This window comes from Rhinopithecus bieti, unplaced genomic scaffold, assembly GCF_001698545.2.
Source record: "Rhinopithecus bieti isolate Rb0 unplaced genomic scaffold, ASM169854v2 scaffold_59220, whole genome shotgun sequence".
Classification (NCBI taxonomy): domain Eukaryota; kingdom Metazoa; phylum Chordata; class Mammalia; order Primates; family Cercopithecidae; genus Rhinopithecus; species Rhinopithecus bieti.
The window spans coordinates 190136-207527 of NW_016822842.1; the positions used below are offsets into that span (position 1 = coordinate 190136).

The window sequence follows — 17392 nt, forward strand, 5'->3', positions numbered from 1 at the left end:
GGGATGGAGCCCTCAGGGGGACTGCTGCAAGCCTGTGGTCATTCGTTGAATGCCTCTCCCCAAAAAGCCCCCTACTCCCTGTGCAGCCCCAGCCTCAGCCATGGTGGCTCAATGCCCTTAGAGCAGACTTCCCCCTCTGCAGATCAGAGGACCATGCCTGCGCCCTTGACCACCCTTAAACAAAGACGAATGTGCCTACTCGTTGTCTCCCACTCTGTTCAGCGGGCACCTTTTAAAACCTGCTGTAACACTGTGAAGTGGGTATTAATTGCTTTTGCTTTCCAGATAAGAAAAACTCAGAGGATAAGTGACTTGTCCAAGGTCACACAGTTAGTAAAGTGTTGCGGCCAGGACTTAGACTCAGGTCTTCTGATTTTGTCCTGTTCTTTTCATGGTTCTCAGCTTTCTCCCCCTTGGCTCAAGTTGGCCATGTGAGAGCTTGAAATTTCCCTGTGTTCCAGTAGGAATGACCAAAAAGAGCTCCAGGGTCAGATACGTTTTAGAACATTGTCTTCCACGTGGTTAGCCTAAGGGCTTGCAAAGCATCTGAGCACGTTAAAGGCTGTCATTCTACAAGCAAAGAGCGCTGTGTCTCTATGTGACCCAGGTTTCCCAGAAAGCACGAGTTTTATGGACTATTGAGTCCCCTGATTTAGATATCGTGTCCTGACCTTCTCTGACCTTAACCTGTGATTATCTTGATTTCTGGACCTGCAGCTTTTCCCTTCCTGCCCCACAGGCTCTCGGGAGCAGTCCACGGAGGAGTGCACGCAGGAGGCTGGGCACGCTGCCTGTTCCCTGATGCTGACCCAGTTTGTCTCCAGCCAGGGTGAGCCGTCTTGGAGGGGTGGGGCATGCAGAGGTTGGGTCCTGAGAGAGACCAGCTTCCTGTCTGATTATCCCTCCCCCAAGTGCCATGCCCTTCTGCTTGGCGAGGCCAAGCTGCCTGTTGGTCTACACTCACCACCAACCTCCCTCTCCTGCCCACCCCCACCCCCAGCTTTGGCAGAGCTGAGCACTGCAATGCACCAGGTCTGGGTCAAGTTTGATATCCGGGGGCACTGCCCCTGCCAAGCTGATGCCCGGGTGTGGGCCCCCGGGGATGCAGGCCAGCAGGTAAGACCCAGGGCATGCCACCGGTTGGGTACCATGCCTGCAAATGACTGACCTTTGCAGGGGTTTGGCCCCCTTTGCTTTTTTGGTGGGGATGAAGAGCAAGAGAGAAGCCTGTGGAATCAGGCTAATTCCCACCTTGGGGAGCAGGAGCCATGCACGATCTTGAGCGCTGGCCCCCCCCCACCCCCCCACCCTGGAGGTCCTCACCCCCTGCCTTCCTGGAGCATATCTGCCCTACTCTGTGCGTATTCTAGTTCAGCGCTTGCCGCATCACGCTAGAGGTGCTTGTTGGTATGGCCCGGTCCCCAGGCCATGGGTTCCTTTGGGTGGAGTGTTGGCCCGCCTTCTCAGTCTCCCCGGCACCTAACACCTAGCAGGCGCTCAGTGTGCATTTGAAGTTTTTATGAAGTTCATGTTCTTCTTATAAAAGTCATCCATTCAAAATAAATCGTTCATTGAATGCATTTTGGGTGCCAGACACTGTGTTATATACCCATTGTGGAAAATTTGGAAAATTTCCCAAATATACAGACAAGTATAAGAAAGAAAATGACGATGACCTTAATGCCACCATTAGTTTTGACATATTTCTTTCCAGCCATTTGTCTATTTTAGTAGACTATAGACCCTACCATAGGTAGAAGTCTATGAGCAACTTTTTTCCACCTAATGTTATATCCTATAGCATTTTGCTCCTATAAACACGATTTTAGGACTGACAAGAGTCCATTGTTCATTCTTGTGGGTTGTGTTGAACTGTGTCTGCCATTTTAAAATCTCTGGTTGGATTGGGGGGTGGTGGATGGGTTTAACAGAAGGAATTGACACAGAAAATGCCCCCAACTCCACAACCTTCGTGCAATGGCGACACCCACAGGACCAAGAGCATCAAAGAGGGTGAGCGGCTCCTCTTGCCCCTCGGCCTGTGCAGGAGGGAGGCTGGGCCAGAGTTTGAGGCAGGAGGGGACAACCAGCAGAAGTCTCCGGGGATTTAGCAACCCTCCCACCCCCAATAATCTCCACCACTCCCCTCAGGACACGCCTCCAAACACCTTCTTTGGCCAGACCCCCCCGAACCCCTCTTTTTAGAGGCTCTGGAGCTGCCAGCAGGAAAGGCAGTAGAGTGGGGAGACCCAGTGCAGAGCTGCGGTGGGGGATGCTGGCTGGGGAGAGAGTGGGCTTGGCCAGGAAGAGAGGGAAGAGCAGCATGGGCAAGAGGGCCTCAAGGGGAAGGGGAAGGACCAAACACGAAGCCCCCCACCATCTTCCCCCCGCAACAGAGACCCCCGATTCCACTGAGACCCCAGCAGAGGACCGTGCTGGCCAAGCACCCCTGCCTTGTCCTTCTCTCTGCGAACTGCTGGCTTCTACCGCGGTCAAACTCTGCTTGGGCCATGAGCGAATACATATGGCCTTCGCCCCCGTCACTCCGGCCCTGCCCAGTGTGAGTGAGGGCATGGAGGGAGGGCTAGGAGCCAGGGGACCAGAGGCTGGGCCTGCCCTCCCTGCGGGGCCCAGCGGGTCCTGAGCCACTGTACTCCTTCCTGCAGGACGACCGCATCACCAACATCCTGGACAGCATTATCGCACAGGTGGTGGAACGGAAGATCCAGGAGAAAGCCCTGGGGCCGGGGCTTCGAGCTGGCCCGGCCTTGCGCAAGGGCCTGGGCCTGCCTCTCTCTCCAGTGCGGCCCCGACTGCCTCCCCCGGGGGCTTTGCTGTGGCTGCAGGAGCCCCGGCCTCGGCCTCGGCGTGGCTTCCACCTCTTCCAGAAGCACTGGAGGCAGGGCCAGGTGAGGCGCTCTGCCCCTCCCCTCCCAGCCCTGGCCACCCCACCTGCCTCTTGGGGCCTTGGTCCCTAGGCCCAGACAGACCTAATGGCTCAGAGGGAGCAAGAGGGCTGTCCCTGAGCTGTTCTACTGCCCTTACAACACACTGTTGCCTGGCCACGGTGGGCACCCTGGCCATTCTCCTCATGGCCTCCTTCCTTTCCCACCACAGCCTGTGTTGGTGTCAGGGATCCAAAGGACACTGCAGGGCAACCTGTGGGGGACAGAAGCTCTTGGGGCGCTTGGAGGCCAGGTGCAGGCGCTGAGTCCCCTCGGGCCTCCCCAGCCCACCAGCCTGGGCAGCACAGCATTCTGGGAGGGCTTCTCCTGGCCTGAGCGTAAGTGTCCCCGACACAGGGGAGAGGGATCTGGGAGCCCAAGCCCTAGGGACTGGGTGGCAGAGGAGTCCCAGAGTAACCCTGAGGGGCTGGAAGCAGGTGTTGCTGCTGCCGGGGCAGGGGCTTTGGAGCCGAGGAGGCCAGTGGCCGTTCTATCTCCTCCTATAGTTCGCCCAAAGTCAGACGAGGGCTCTGTCCTGCTGCTGCGTCGAGCTCTGGGGGATGAGGACACCAGCAGGTGTGTATGTCACCAAGGGCCAGCCCTACCTCCCCAGCCACTGCAGGCCCCGCCTGGTTCAGCCCTCCCCGCCTCCTCTGTCCCCCACTCCCACCCTGTGTCCCCCGGTACTCTCATGTTTGCCCTCTGGGATTTACCTTGGCAGTGGGAGGGCCTTGATGGGGTCTCTGGTGCACGGGTTGGGCCTGCTGGGCATGACCCCCTCGCCCCATAGGGTGGAGAACCTAGCTGCCAGCCTGCCACTCCCGGAGTACTGCGCCCACCATGGAAAACTCAACCTGGCTTCCTACCTCCCACCTGGCCTTGCCCTGCGTCCACTGGAGCCCCAACTCTGGGCAGCTTATGGTGAGCGTCCCTCCACTCCCGCTCAGTCCCTACTCCCGTGCCTGTCATCTCAGGGCACACGAGCATCTGTGCCAAGGCCCTGGGACTTCAAGTGCTTCTCTGATTCCATTTCTAACTGTTCTTTCTCTATTGCCACGCAGGTGTGAGCCCACACCGGGGACACCTGGGGACCAAGAACCTCTGTGTGGAGGTGGCTGACCTGGTCAGCATCCTGGTGCACGCCGAGGCACCACTGCCTGCCTGGCACCGGGCACAGAAAGGTAGGTCCTCGGCCAGAGGCAGGAGCAGGGACAAGATACAGAGGCGAGTGTCCGTTGCCACTAGCCCAGGGCTTGCCTGACTGCTTTTTCCTCCTCAGACTTCCTTTCAGACTTGGACGGGGAGGGGCTCTGGTCTCCGGGCAGCCAGGTCAGCACTGTGTGGCACGTGTTCCGGGCACAGGACGCCCAGCGCATCCGCCGCTTTCTCCAGATGGTGAGGAGGCAGCCGGGAGCCCTACCCTTCCCCCTGCTCAGCCCTAGAAGCTCGTCCAGTCCCACCCTAGTGTGCTCGCTCCCCGCCCCATGCCCTCAGGTGAACTGCACAGACCAACTCGCACAGACAGGTGCAGAGAAGGCACAGGGGACCCAGAGTTCTGCCATGGGGCTCAGAGAAGTGGCAGGGGTTTGTGGCAGGAGAGCCTGGACCTGAGGATGAAATGACAGCACCAGCTGCCTGAGGCTGGACGTGGTACCAGGGCCTTAGGCATAATATCTGTTACCTGTCTCAGTCCCCTGCCCCATGAGGCAGGTACTGCTCCTTTCCCATTGGCAAATGAGAACACCGAGGCTCAGTGGCAGGGCTGGGATCTGAGCTTCTGTCTGTCATGGCCCCAGGTCACTACTCTGTGCTATTCCTGGAAGCAGGCAGCCTTCCCTCCCTTCTGAGACTCCGTCCTGCTGCCCCTCTTTTGGTATTTGCATCTTGTTAGGGGAGACTGCCTGGAGGAGATGCGCCTGGAGGGGCTAGCAAGGAAGGGGGCTGAGGGAAGTGGAAGGAGAGATGGGTCAGGTGAGGAGCCAGGGAAGGGGAAAGTGATGGGGTGGGATGGAGGCAAGAGGCTTGAGGCGCAGGGGAGGAGAGCCCAGGGGTAAGGCGAGGGCAGCCCCATGGTTCCCAAGTCCAGCTGGGCCCTCATTATCCTGGGGAAAAGACTTCCACCTAGTGTCACCCCTCGCCAAAGCACACACACGGAGACTTGCAGAGGCCAGCATGGTGTGCACTCCTCCTGCCCACAGGCATACACACGTGTAGATGCACACACAGATGCTGGGACATGCAGAGGGGCTCACACCTCCACACGCAGATGGCCTCTTCCGGGCTGGGTGTGGCTGGCCGTGGGCAGTCCCCACGGCCCAACCCAGTGACTCACGGGGCAGGGCTGAGGGGCACAGTCTCCCTGGGTGGCCTGGGAAACACTGCTCAGCTCTAGGATGGACCTGAATCTCCAAGGGCAAAGGAATCTTGGCACCCAACCGGGACTCCTCTAGGGTCCCATTGGTTTCACTAGCCTTCCCTTCCCTGATGGCCCCATCTTGCAGCCCTAAGCCCAGGGGCAATGGCTGAGGTCCTTGCTGAAGGGGGTGGATTGGGCTGGTGGCGGGTTGGAGCATGATGCCGGCGTCCCCTTTGCACATGTTCCCTGGGCACCTCTGGCCTCCGCGAGTCCCTGCCTGCCCAGAGAGCTCGCTGCTCTGGTTGGGCTTGTGAGGTCCCCGTAGCTGTGGCTGCTGCAGAGACCTGGGCCTGGCCCGAAAGCCTGTTCACCCGCTGGCACTCACAGCCTCGCAGTGGTCGTTCCCTTTTCCGCGTCCAGAATCTTAGGGAGACCCTGATGAATGCTTTGAGTTGTCTCCCCAGGGACATACAGTTCCCTGCTCACCTACCACTTAGCACACAATTCTGGCCATTCCAGAGTAAGAAGTCCTGGTAGACAGTTTATGAACTGGGATTATGCAGGACGTCTCCCTTGGCTTTGCAGAAAGGGGCACCATTGAGAGAGGGAGCAGAGGGGCTGAGGTCACAGAGGCTGTTAAAGGCCTCTAGCCCCAGAAAAGCAGGGATTCAGTCTACCCACCTGTAGGGCCTTGAACCCCTTCCTTCTAAGCTCCTTCCAGCCAAATGTGTGTTCTGCCAACCTGAGCTGCCCCAGCCCCAAACAAACCCAACCATACCCTCCCTGCCAGCCCTTCAAGACCTCACCCTTCAGCTCTTTTCTCCACCTCTGGCCTCTGGAAAGTCCATGTCCCATCCTCCTGCAGCCCTGCCCTTCCCTCCCCATCTTGCTCATTCCCCCTTCTCTTCTTTGAGGTGTGCCCGGCCGGGGCAGGCGCCCTGGAGCCTGGCGCCCCAGGCAGCTGCTACCTGGATGCAGGGCTGCGGCGGCGCCTGCGGGAGGAGTGGGGCGTGAGCTGCTGGACCCTGCTCCAGGCCCCCGGAGAGGCCGTGCTGGTGCCTGCAGGGGCTCCCCACCAGGTGCTTCCCAGCGGGCAGGGGCTCTGCGGGGAGATCAGGATGGCAGGAGCGACCCTATCAAGGCCGCAGGCGTCCAACATCCCCTCAATACCCAAGAGCTGGGCAGGGCAGGGAGCCGCACGCTGCTGTGGGGAAGAGAAAACTGGGGAGCCAAGAGGCCTTGAAGACACTGAGCCCAACTGGGACTGGCGCCAGAGTCCACTCCTGTTTTCCTGGGCATGCTGATGTCAGGGGGCTCGCGGGGAGACTTCGGGGTCTCTCCGGCAGTCCTGAGGCCCGGTTTTGGCCCAGCCTTTGAGGTGTCCAGTGGTGCATCCAGGAATCTGCTCTCTGAGAGCTAGGGGTCAGGAGTGGGTGTCATTAGAGGAAGCGAACCTCAGGGACCAGGGGCACAGGGAGAGGATGTGTGATCTTGAGCCTCACTGTCCATGTTCCCCCGACACAGGTGCAGGGCCTGGTGAGCACAGTCAGCATCACTCAGCACTTCCTCTCCCCTGAGACCTCTGCCCTCTCTGCTCAGCTCTGCCACCAGGGATCCAGCCTTCACCCTGACTGCCGCCTGCTTTGTGCCCAGGTGAGTGGGATATGGGCCAGCAGGCTGGGTGTGCTGCCCAAGCCTCCCACCTCCCTGTGCCACAGCTTTGGTGGACATAGTAGATCCCACCCTGTGCCAAGCAGACAGTTACTCTGTGCAGGGGGCACAGTATTCTTTCTATTTTGTTTCGTTTTGTTGTTTGAGACGGAGTCTTGCTCTGTCGCCCAGGCTGGAGTGCAGCGGCACTATCTCAGCTCCCTGCAACCTCTGCCTCCTGGGTTCAAGCAATTCTCCGGCCTCAGTCTCCCAAGTAGCTGGGATTACAGGCGCCCACCACCACATCTGGCTGATTTTTTTTTTTTTTTTTTAGTAGAGGTGGGGGTTTTTACCATGTTAGCCAGGCTGGTCTCGAACTCCTGACCTCAAATGATCTACCCACTTCAGCCTCCCAAAGTGCTGGGATTACAGGTGTGAGCCACCGCACCTGGCCAGAGTATTCCTTTTAAGTAGGGTGGGGGACAGTGGGGGGTCCAGGAATGTGGCTGAAAATGCTTTGTCCTCTCTCTTTTTCCTAGATGGACTGGGCTGTGTTCCAAGCAGTGAAGGTGGCCGTGGGGACATTGCAGGAGGCCAAATAGAGGGATGCTGGGTGTTTGGGGTCGGAGTGGGGACAGGTAGACCAGGTGCTCAGCCCAGGTACAACTTTAGCAGGGAATGACGCTAGGGGACTTGAGGATTTCTGGTCAACGCCACAAGCACCACTCTGGGCACAAGCAGGGCACCCTGTTCCCCTCCCCCTTAAACCAACAACCACAGTGCCACCTAGCTCACACCTGTCCTTCTCAGGCTGGCACCTCCCCCACCCTGTGCCCCTCTCCATGGTACCAGGCCTGCATTGGGGTCGATTGACTTCCTCCAACCCCTACTCCTCCCCGACCCAGGAGACAAACAGCCCTTCCTTGGGGGACCTTGGGAATCATTCTGGCTTAAGCAACACCTCCTCCTGCTGCTCACTCCTGCTGAGCCTGCTCTACTGCCCCAGCTCCGCTTCTACCACCGCATCCCCAACTGGGCTCACTGCAGGCATGCTGAACAAGGGGTCCCTGACCTTCCGTCCTCCTGCCAAAAGATCTGGGGAGTGTGAGGAGAGGGTGGCATCAGGAGCTGCTCAGGCTTGGCTGAGGGAGCGGCATGGGCGATGTCACTCAGCCCCTTCCAGGTCCGCCCGCTTCCCTCCTTCATGATTTCCATTAAAGTCTGTGTTTTGTGACTGCTGCCAGTGTGGTTGGCCCTGCCCCTGCAGGCCACATGGTCCAGGGAGGGAGGGGGACATGGAAATCTGCCCTAGAGTAGAGGCAAATGGAGTAGGGCAGCCCGGAGCTGGGGCCTGAGGGACAGGACACCACTGCCTGCTCTTCCTCCTTCCTCCAGGGCCTGGGTCCTTGCCTCCCACTGAGGAACCTTTGGGTGGGGTGGAGGGCTATTCCCCAAAGATGCTCCTGAGTGCAACAGCAGGCAAGGCAGAGTCCTGGGGCACAGCCACGAGGTGACCTCCCTGTGCAGAGACTCCGGAGCCCTACTCCACCCAGCAAGCTCCAGGCCACCCCACCTCTCCTGGAGATCCAGAAGTGTGGCCCAGAGGAGCCCTTGCCCCACCTGTCTGCCCTTGGTGGCCGTGACCGATGCCAGGCCCAGCCACCCTGGGACTGAGCCTGACTGCTTCAGACAGCCGACCCCTCCTTGTCCCCACCCCACGCCTGCAGCCTTCCGGTGGCGCTCTGCCCTCTCCGGCTTCCCTTGTGTATCTCAGCCCTACAAAGAAAAGCACTCCCACTCTTGTCGTACCTAATTGTTCCTGCTGTGGTTTGGGGAATTTTTTTTATTAAATAAAGTTTTTTTTTTTATTATTATAAGTGTAATATACTTTCAGAACATTTAGAAAATAAGGAAGTCACCTTCAAGCCTATCATTACACACCTCCAACTACTATGAGTATTTTGGCGTATTCCCTCCCAGTGCTTTCCCCAAGGATTTGCTGTACACGTGGCTGGATTGCGGTGTTCTGTCCTTGCTTTCTTTCTTTCAACACCATATCATCATCATTTTCTGTGTTGCTACCTAACCTTCATTTTAAATGACTGCTTATATTCCATTAAGTGGCTTTGCCATGATTGACAAAATCATCCTTTATTTAAAAAAAAAAAAAAAAAAAAAAAAGGGGCTTTCTTCATTGTTTGGAGAACTCAGTTATTTTCATTTTTTTATGGGATAAAGAGGAGAAAAGAAAAAACTGAGAACTCTACGTTTACTTTGCTATTGTTTTCATTTAATTGATCTCATCTGGCCAGGCGAGGTGGTTCACCCCTGTAATCCTAGCACTTTGGGAGGCAGAGACAGGTGGATCACTTGAGGTCAGGAGTTCAAGACCAGCCTGGCCAACATGGTGAAACCCTGTCTCTACTAAAATACCAAAAAAAAAAAAAATTAGCCGGGCATGGTGGCAGGCGCCTGTAATCCCAGCTACTCCAGAGGCTGAGGCAGAAGAATCGCTTGAACCTGGGAGGTGGAGATTGCAATGACCCAAGGTCACGCCACTGCACTCCAGCTTGGGTGACAGAGCAAGACTCTGTCTCTAAAATAATAATAATAATAATTATTATTATTAATCTCATTTCACCCCTTTCATTAAAATGATTTCAGTTAATCCATTATCATGATTTTGAGACAGATAGGATTTATTTCCACTTTACAGAAGAAGAAACAGGCAAACTACAATTAAGTAAATTACCCAAGGTCGTATAGCAATTTTAGTGGCAGAACGGGATTTGAACCAAGTTTTCTGAGTCAAGCCACCTTGTTCACATTATAGTTTTAACTCTTAGTGGAATTTAAAGACAGGCTTGCCCTCCTCTCTGTCCTTCTTCTTCCAATGTATGTGCTTTATTTTATAGCTGATCATGTTCCAAGTGGTCCTGAATGACCCATTCCTACCTACGTTTCATCTTTCGTTTGAGACAGGGTCTCACTCCGTCACCCAGGCTGGAATGCAGTGACGCAATCTCAGCTCACTGCAACCTCTGCCTCCTGGACTCATGCCATCCTCCCACCTCAGCCTCCTGAGTAGCTGGGACTACAGGTGCGTGCCACCATCCCTGACTAATTTTGGTAGTTTTCGTAGAGACAGGGTCTTGCCACACTACCCAGGCTGGTCTTGAACTCCTGGGCTCAAGCAATCTGCCCACCTTGGCCTCCCAAAGTTCTGGGATTACAAGCGTGATCCACCATGCCTCACTTCATCTTCCATAGTCATGTCCTGATGTCACCTCAGAACCCCAAATCTGGGGTCGTTCCTGTGGGAAGATGGTTCTCTGAATTTTACCCATTAGGGGTGGGGACAGTGCATCACTGAGCCTCTGTCTTCCCCAAAAGACCTTATCTCCTCTTCACCCCCTTTGTCCTTCCAGGTGGGTCACAATGCCCTTGAGGATATATTTGGTCTCTTTGTAAACAGAAGTGAATCAATGTTCATTTGTCCCAGCATTGTTCCTGAGAATGCAGCCAGGCCAGGTAGGGACTGAGCCTGAGACTCCTCATGGGGCACTCGGTGGCACTGTTCCTCACAGAGACCCTCGGGCCTCTGCTGCTCACAGGGTCTACCGGCTGTGCTCTGCTGCAGCCCCTCTGTCGCTCAGAAATCCCAGACATACAACCAGCCAAGCTGGAAGTGAGCGCAGGGTTGCATATCCAATGCCTTCTTTCCTTTTTCTCTGATAAAATTCTTAGACTTTTTTTTTTTCCCTTTTTACCCAGGAGCATAGATTCAAGCTGCCCTGAATATACATGCTCAGGCTTTTTATTTTGAAATAATTTTAGATTTACAGCTGAGTCACAAAGATAGCACAGGAAGTTCCCAATTATCCTTCACCCAGCCTCCCCTATTGTGAACATCTTACATAACCATGGTGCCTTGATCAAAACTACGAAATTAATATTGATACCACACTACTAACGAAGCAACAGGCCTCACCGGGATTTCACCAGTTTTTTCACGAATGCCCTTTTTCTGTTCCACGATCTAACCATGCCTGATTTGACAGATGGCCCGGAGGGTAGATGTGGCATCCCCAGGGTCCCTCAGAGAGCTAGCCTGTGGCCAGCCCTCCCTCTCCCACTGTAGCTTGGGTTCCTGCCCTCCTCACCTTCCTACCTCGTCAAGACACAGGTCTTGTTGCTCTGTCCATGACTCTAGCATCACAGATGCCCTGATACAACCTTGCCCTGCCTGCCCCGTCCCTGTCCCCATCCCCATGGCCACCTACCCAGGCCTTCCTGCTCATGTGCTTCCCCCCGCTCACCCCCGGCACATGCCCTGAAATGGCTGGCTCTGGCTTGGCTCCCATGGGTGCTGGGAGCATTAGGCTACTGCCATTCACCATGTTGTGTGGCCCACCACACTGGCCAGGGTTCTTCCCTCTCTGGGACTGGAGGACACACAGTTGACTTGATGGGGACCCTGGTGGTTCCTATCCAGCCTCCCATCCTCCCTCAGCTGCCTCCCTTGTCTCAGCGCCTCTCCAGCCTCTGTCTGGCTGCTATTCTCTCCCAAGGCCTTGGGAACGCCTGCCTCTCTGTTGTCTCAGCACTCCCTTCACAGTTTACAAGGGGCTTTTGGGGAGGGCTTTCCCCCCGTGGATAATGGGAGGCATGGAGCCATGGTTTGCTGCGGTCTCTGCTCTCTGGGCAGTGAGGCTTTCTGTTGTTTACCTTAGGCTGCCTCTGAAGCTCCCAGAGCCCTGTCCAGACATGATCTCACTCTCTCAAATCATCCCTGCGAGGCAGACAGGAGTCTGGGACCAACCTGCCCCCACTTCACAGGTGGGAAAACTGAGGGATTCACACATGTGCGGGCACGCACAAGACACACACACACACACACACAGAGCAAATATGTTGACAAGTTGCTCTGCAGTCCTGGGGTCCTGTGCCTGTAGTTATTTGGGAGGTGAGAGGTCCAGGATAGGGCTTAGCCCAGTTGCGTTCAGCAAGTGCCTCAAAATTCATGGGCCTTGTAGGGACATCCCACAGCCTAACACAGGGCCCTGCCTCCAGGGAGCCTGTGGTATCAGCAGGTGAGAGGAGCCTAAAGAGACACATCCTGCGTTGCTGAAGTTCCTGAGTCCAATTCTAAGGCAGCTCTACAGGCACATTTCACCAGGCACGGTGGCTCATGCCTGCAACCACAGAATTTTGGGAGGCCAAGGCAGGAGGATCACTGAGGCCAGGAGTTCAAGACCAGCCTGGACAATATAGCAAGACTCTCGTTTCTACAAAGAAATAACAATTACAAATTAAAAATTTAGCCGGGCATGGTGGTGCACACCTGCAACCCCAGCTACTCAGGAATCTGGGGCAGGAGGATGGCTCAAACCCAAGAGACCAAGGCTGTAGTAGGATCTGTGATCACGCCACTGCACCTCCAATCTGAGCAACAGAGTGAAACTCTGTCTCTAGGGGGTAACAAAAGGCACATTTCATGAAGGCGGGCCTTGCGTGTGGTAGCAAGAAGAGCTGTGGTGGAGAGGGCCCACCCTTGAGGGTTGGTGGGCTGCCTGGGGACGGTGCCCAGTACTGGACAATCCACACAGCTCCTCTCCGATTGTCGTGCCTTCCCAACACCCCCGTAAAACAAGAATTGTTATGACCCTACTCTACAAATAAGAAAATTGAGGCTCAACTCACCCAGGAGCACAGAGCAAGCCAGCCAGCAGGGGCTGGCCATTTGGCTCCAGGTCCTGAGCTTTGTCCACACCATCAAGCAGGCAGGCGCACAAAACCAGCCGAGGGAGAAGAAACGGGTGGCCTCTGCCAGGTGAGGAGCCAGACGGCCTGCTTCGCAGATCCCTTCCAGCTGGCCTTGCCTTCCAGTTCTGAGGGGCGGGTGAAGGAGGAAAGGCCGAGCTGGGAGAGGAGCAGGCGCTCGCCACAACAACCCCCACCCTGCTCTCCACGCGCCAGGTCCTACACGCTAGGTGGGAGGGTGACGACAAGGATGGAGGAGCGGGGCCCCACCCCCGCCCTCCCCGGGCGCACCATCTGCAGCGGAGAGGGCCTTGAGCTGCGTGGGAAATGCGGTGGGCAGAGGGACACTGATGAGGATGGGACGGCTGACGGCAGCCCTCTCTCAGCCCCCGATCCTTCCCGCCATCCCCAGTCCTTCCCCTTCCCTCCTCCCAGCGCCTGTCACTCTTCCTGCCCAAACCAAGCATTTAGCACTTAGTCTCGAACCTTCAGCTGACTCCTCATCTAGGACTCCGTCCATCTCTCCAACTACAACAGAGTCTCCTTGAAGGCAGGGGTTTACGTCCCCCTCCCCACAGGCCACGTGACATTTATTACTCTTGAATGGAGTGAGAAGAAAGTTATTTGGGAGACGATCAACTCCGGCAATGCCATCGTGTGTTCACGGCAACAGCGGGGCAGTGGGTCCAAGGGGCGGCCCCGGGCCTCCGTGACGTCACCGGGCTTGTCGCGTCATAGTCGCCTACCCCTGCGGCGCAACGCGCCCTGCAGGAAGGATGACGTCACGGTCGGAGCTCCTGCAGCCCACGGCTGGGAGACGTCCTGAGCGCGCGGGAGTGACAGGCGGCAGAACCCGGGCGGGGTCCTCGGGGATCCGGCCCGGCGCCCACCCAGTTGCCGGGCGGCCCCGGGTGGCCCCGCCCCTTCGGAGATGCCGCGGGCCGGCCAATCCGGGCAGGCCGCGGCGCCGCGCAGCCTATCAGTGGCCAGGGCTCGCGTGCGCTTCCGCGTTCGCGTGCGCTTCCGCGTTCTCGTGCGGGACCGGCCTGCTGCCGCAGGGACTGGGAGAGGGCGCCGGAGCCCACGCTCGCCCGCGGCTCGGCTCAGCCAGTCTGCGAGTACCCAGGCCGCCGCCCCCCAGGGGACCCGATGGCCTCGGAGGGCCTGACGGGAGCGCTGGCTGCCGTGCTGGCGGGCCAGGGGCCGAGCGTGCAGAGCTGCGACTCGGCGCCAGCCGGGGAGCCGCCGGTGCCCGTGCGGCTGCGGAAGAACGTGTGCTACGTGGTGCTGGCCGTGTTCCTCAGCGAGCAGGTGAGCGGCCGCCCGCCGGGCCCGCTGGGCCTCGGGAGCGCGCAGCCAGCCCAGGTGGGGACAGAAGACCCAACGGCCACAGCCAGCGCTGCCGCGTGCGTGGCGCTTCCCAGTTTTGCAAAGCACTCCCACTCCCACTCGCATCTGTGCCCTGCGTTCGTCCCGATATGCAGAAGAGGAAACTGAGGCCCGGGGCCTGTTTGTCTCATCCCTAGGCCTCATTCCTTCCCTTCTCCAGAGTCTAGTGGAATGCCCAGGGTCCCCCGGGTAGCAGTGGCTCAACCCGACTTTACCCTCAGGCCTTTGGTGCTGATCCCTGTAGTGAGCGATGTAATGACAACTAGAAGGGGCCAGGGCCAGGGCCATGGGGTTGTACAGAGTGGAGGTGGGGGGTCGTGTTTCAAAGCCAGACCCCAGTGTGAGGACCCATCACAGTTTGTAAACCACGCCGTTGGAGGCGAGAGATACACAGTGACATGTACAGACGCAAATCAGTGCAAGACACATGGTGACCCTCACTCTGGGGCCTCATCTCCAGCCCCTGAAGCAGCTTCCAGGAATCTCAGCCCTTCCTGAAATGGAAGTCTTCCTAAATCCAGAGAGGGACGAATTGCAAGAGGAGAGGGCTGCAGCCCCCAGCGACACGAGGGCAGGTCTCCTGGAGCGCTAGCCGGATGGAGGGTGTCCACCCAGAAGGGAGTCTTGGGAGACTGTGTTTGAGGTGTCCCCTGGTCCCGGGGGGAGGGAAGGCTGTGGCAGGAAGTGAGGATCCTTTGTCCCCTCAGGATGAGGTGCTACTGATCCAGGAGGCCAAGAGGGAGTGCTGGGGGTCGTGGTACCTGCCTGCGGGGAGAATGGAGCCGGGGGAGACCATCGTGGAGGCGCTGCAGCGGGAGGTGAAGGAGGAGGCGGGGCTGCACTGTGAGCCCGAGACACTGCTGTCCGTGGAGGAGCGGGGCCCCTCCTGGGTCCGCTTCGTGTTCCTCGCTCGCCCCACAGGTATGGCCCACCTGGAGGCAGTGTGAACAGGGCCAGTTGACACCTTTCCCCCAGCTCCTCGGTGAGGTGAGCCCCTCCACAGCCAGTCCTGTTATGACTGGCACAGCCTGGCATGGGCAGATTCCAGCCTTTGGGCTGGGGGCCTCTCTTCTGGGTCAGGGATGTCTGTTGACTGCCACACCTGCACTTCTCTCCACACAGACTGTCCCTGCCCCATCCCCCACATTTCCCCCAGGTGGAATTCTCAAGACTTCCAAGGAGGCCGATGCAGAGTCCCTGCAGGCTGCCTGGTACCCACGGAGCTCCCTGCCCACTCCGCTGCGAGCCCATGACATCCTGCACCTGGTTGAGCTAGCCGCCCAGTATCGCCAGCAAGCCAGGCACCCTGTCATTCTGCCGCAAGAGCTACCCTGTGATCTGGTCTGCCAGCGGCTCGTGGTCACCTTTACCAGCGCCCAGACAGTGTGGGTGTTGGTGGGCACAGTGGGGATTCCTCATTTGCCTGTCACTGCCTGTGGCCTCGACCCTGTGGAGCAGAGGGGTGGCATGAAGATGGCCATCCTGCGGCTGCTGCAGGAGTGTCTGACCCTGCACCACTTGGTGGTGGAGATCAAGGGGTTGCTTGGACTGCAGCACCTGGGCCGAGATCACAGTGATGGCATCTGTCTGAATGTGCTGGTGACCGTGGCTTTTCGGAGCCCAGGGATCCAGGATGAACCCCCAAAGATTCGGGGTGAGAACTTCTTTTGGTGGAAGGTGACGGAGGAAGACCTGCAAAGCCAGCTCCTCAAGCGGCTTCAGGGATCCTCTGTTGTCCCAGTGAACAGATAGGGAGGTGGAGGAGGTGACAAGGAGCTAGGCAGCCATGCTCCCTCCAGTGCAGACGTGTCTCCCTCTGAGGGAGGCAAGAGGCTGGCGATCAGGGATCTTGTTGCATTGGGAGCAGGAGCGGCTCTCCTGGTTCCCAGGAGAGATGCTTTGAGGAGCATTCCTCTACATTGCACAAGGGACAGTGCCTTGAACCAAGCAAGGAGTCCAAAGCTCAGGACCTGACAACCCTGAGGGCACACTGACACCTCTCCCCAGGGGGATGGGGAGCTTTCTGCACCACCAGTGGCATCTCCTCATCATGTTCTGTGCCCTCTTAGGGAAAGGCCTGCATCCTGATCCTTCCACGCCCTTGGAGCCTGGAGGGGCACTGGGGAAGGTCTCCCGAGGGAGGAGCCCCTTGCTGAGTAAAGAGGTGTTACTTACCTTGCCTCCCTGCCTAAACGTCTCTGTGGGGAGCAAGTGTTGGGGACTGCTGTCCAGGAGCTGCTGTTGCCCTCGTGTTACCCACAGCCGCCCCTGCCTTTCCCAGTGCACTGACAGTGTGGGCCAGTCTGCTGTCCAGCATGGCCCCCGGGGCTCCTTCCAGCTGGCCTGCTGGCCCGGGATGTGACTCTGAGGGGACCCATCCCGAAGGAAACACAGCTCTGAGTCCTCCAAGGGTTGGGCAGTGGGCGGCCCCAGAGGAACTTCACGTGGGACAGGCTGCAGGTGCTGCCTCTGCTCTCTCCTTGAGCCTCCCTGGCACAGACCCCTCCCCCGGCTTTCCTGCCTCTGCCTTTTCACAGCTTCAGCCCACACCAGACCAAACCTTTTTTTCATTTCCCCTCACCCCGCTGGAAACCGGTGAAATTTTTTTTTTTTTTTTTTTTTTTTTTTTAAAAAGTGGGGCAGGGCACGGTGCTCCCCCCTGTTATTCCAAACCTTTTTTTTTTTTCCCCCCACCCGGGGGGAAACCCGGTGGGAATTTTTTTTTTTTTTTTTTTTTTTTTTTAAATAAGTGGCCAGGCACAGTGGCTCACGCCTGTAATCCCAACACTTTTTGGTAGGCTGATGCAGGTGGATCACTTGAGGTCAGGAGTTCGAGACCAGCCTGGCCAACATGGCAAAACCCCATCTCTATTAAAAATACAAAAAACTAGCCGTTCATGTTGGCAGATGCCTATAATCCAAGATACTTAGGAGGCTGAGGCAGGAGAATCGCTTGAACCCCAGAAGCAGAGGTTGCAGTGAGCTGAGCTCCAGCCTGGGCAGACTGTCTCAAAAAAAAAAAAAAAAAAGAACTTTGGCCAGGGACGGTGGCTCACACCTGTAATCCCAGTGCCTTGGGAGGCTGAGGCAGGAGGATCGCTTGAAGGCAAGAGGATCGCTTGAAGGCAAGAGTTTGAAGCCAGCCTGGGCAACATAGTGAGACCCTGTCTCTACAGAAAAAAACAAAACAAACCAAACCCAGGCGAGGTGGCGCACACCTGTAAATCCCAGCTACTCAGGAGGCTGACGCAGGAGGATTGCTTGAGCCCAGAAGGTGGAGGCTGCAGTG

At 57.3% G+C, this 17392-nt stretch overlaps 2 protein-coding genes across 2 annotated transcripts in view; both read left to right on the forward strand.

Moving 5' to 3' along the window:
* The window catches only part of HR (HR lysine demethylase and nuclear receptor corepressor), a 16686-nt gene extending 7848 nt beyond the window's left edge, over window positions 1–8838 (forward strand). The window contains 13 exon segments of the mRNA XM_017861103.1: window positions 740–829; window positions 1001–1116; window positions 1932–2013; window positions 2397–2560; window positions 2667–2909; window positions 3118–3283; window positions 3452–3521; window positions 3736–3866; window positions 4007–4126; window positions 4225–4340; window positions 6216–6380; window positions 6826–6954; window positions 7491–8838. Of these exon segments, the coding sequence (XP_017716592.1) occupies window positions 740–829; window positions 1001–1116; window positions 1932–2013; window positions 2397–2560; window positions 2667–2909; window positions 3118–3283; window positions 3452–3521; window positions 3736–3866; window positions 4007–4126; window positions 4225–4340; window positions 6216–6380; window positions 6826–6954; window positions 7491–7553 (1655 nt within the window). The 3' untranslated portion in view covers window positions 7554–8838.
* A 4889-nt stretch (window positions 8839–13727) lies between these two features.
* On the forward strand, window positions 13728–16283 carry NUDT18 (nudix hydrolase 18). Its single transcript, XM_017861104.1, has 3 exons — window positions 13728–14025; window positions 14811–15024; window positions 15260–16283. Exons 1-3 carry the CDS (start codon window positions 13864–13866, stop codon window positions 15853–15855), a joined length of 972 nt encoding a protein of 323 aa, XP_017716593.1. The 5' UTR covers window positions 13728–13863; the 3' UTR covers window positions 15856–16283.
* The last annotated feature ends 1109 nt before the right edge of the window (window positions 16284–17392 follow it).